At 45.8% G+C, this 1,797-nt stretch overlaps 1 protein-coding gene across 2 annotated transcripts in view; it reads left to right on the plus strand.

Moving 5' to 3' along the window:
• The first annotated feature begins 861 nt into the window (after positions 1 to 861).
• The window catches only part of LOC105756403 (zinc finger protein 699), a 27,736-nt gene continuing 26,800 nt past the window's right edge, over positions 862 to 1,797 (plus strand). For both annotated transcript variants that reach the window (XM_023733181.1, XM_012556163.2), the window contains exon 1: positions 862 to 1,315. In XM_023733181.1, coding sequence (XP_023588949.1) covers positions 1,313 to 1,315 — 3 coding nt within the window. In that variant the 5' untranslated portion in view covers positions 862 to 1,312. The remainder of the gene's footprint in view (positions 1,316 to 1,797) is intronic.

Below are 1,797 nucleotides of genomic sequence, written 5' to 3' on the forward strand. Positions count from 1 at the left end.
CTGGTGGATTCTAACTTCTGACCTTTTGGTTGGCATCCTAGCTCTTAACCACTATGCCACCAGGGCTCTGAACTGCAAATAGATTTTGGAAATGACAACTATGAATGAATGATGTCAAACAGGAGTTTGTTATGAACAAGTTAAGGAAGACTGTAAAGTGGCCTAAACTTGGAGATTAATTGTGGATCAGGAAAATAGTGGATGATGTAATGTAGATGTAGGTGGTTCAAAGGACATCTCAGTTGATAGAATGATGATTTACTGAGTTACAGTTGAATGTGGATGTGGACAACCCTGGGGGTGTTAAAACGCAGATTTTTATTTAGAGGGTCTCGAGTGTAGCTTGAGAGTCTACATATGTAACAAGCTCCCAGTTTATGCTGAAAATAGTAAGTATACAAATAAAGTTGTGAATTAAAATTAATGCTATTAGAGAAAATAATAAAAGGAAAGATAATACTGAAAGGGGAGCCCCTGGTATAATGGTCATGCAAGAAAGAGAACATTTACACTGAGATCAAGAAACAAACGAGTAGGAGTCAGCTGGATGGGGAAGCTGAGTGGGGATGGGCGAGAATGGTACTGCTTTAACTACATGTAATTAAAAATCAATAAAGCATGATGAGTGCATTGACCAAACTTGAAAAATATGTTCTCCCTGAAAATGCTTCCGTGTTGATATCAAATAACAGTGTGCGTGTTGATCTACAAGGGGCAGAGTTATGTAAGTGAACACACTAACTCATCCTTGGACCCCTGAGTCCCTGCAGAAAATCAGGCTCAAGTTTTCCCTTCCCATGGATGATTCTCATGCTCTGGAATGAGTAAATTCCTTCACCTGTGATCTTGTTGCCAAAAGGAAGAGGCTCTGTGTAGCTGCGTGAAGAATGTAGGCATGTGCTCTGGAAGGCTGGAGCCTGTTCTGCCTTAACCACAAATGGACTTAGGGTAGAGAACTGCCTTGAGCTTGGGAGGAAGTCCAGTCCAGGGAAAGAGTTGAAGGCCAAGACCCTGTCACTCCCTCCTTACTTAACACTGTCTCCTCCCCATCTTTTTCCATTTCAGGTCCCGGGTGTGACACAGAGAGAACTAGTCCAGTCTAGGCAGCTGGGTACCTACAGCGACCATCTTGCACATCCTTGCTATCACAAGTAAGGGTTTCCAGTGCTCTGACTGGCTTTTTGGACCAAACAGTATTCATCTGCCTCCAGACTGCCCATTGGCCCTGCTTCCACTCCCATCCCTCTTTCTTAAGTGGCTTCTTGGGCTTAGAGAGGGCATTCACTTAACTTCTAGAAGCTGTAGCCAGGAAATGGTGAGTACCACAGAGAACTGGCTAATTCTTGGTATAAGGGGGTGAGGCTAAGTATGGTTTGGTGGGGGACCTGCTGTGTGCTCCGTGTTCTGTGTTTCTTCTATGAGGTAAAAGGTGGCAGAGGAGACCAAGGGTAAATCCTAAGAGGCATCCTAAGACCCTGCTCCACCTTCACTGGGCCATTCCTCTACACATATGAGCATATGAGGTTTTTCAAGCCTTGGATGCCTGGGGTCACTTTTCACATGTGACTCTCAGAGCTGGCACCATGGGGCCTTAACATCCCCACCTTGGGCCTCGGTGCTCTGTGTTGAACAACAGAATCTCCTGAGCAGAGCCTGAAGACAGAGCAGCTATGTCTGGGGAGGCTGAGCCCCAGGCCCTCCAGAGCCATCCTGTGCCATCACTGCAAACAGTGTTCTTGGCTTCCCCCAGTCACTGGAGCCATTTCTGTGCAGTTCAAAACTACAGGTCTGCCTGTC

Source organism: Trichechus manatus, unplaced genomic scaffold, assembly GCF_000243295.1.
Source record: "Trichechus manatus latirostris isolate Lorelei unplaced genomic scaffold, TriManLat1.0 scaffold00057, whole genome shotgun sequence".
In the NCBI taxonomy this organism is placed as follows: Eukaryota; Metazoa; Chordata; class Mammalia; order Sirenia; family Trichechidae; genus Trichechus; species Trichechus manatus.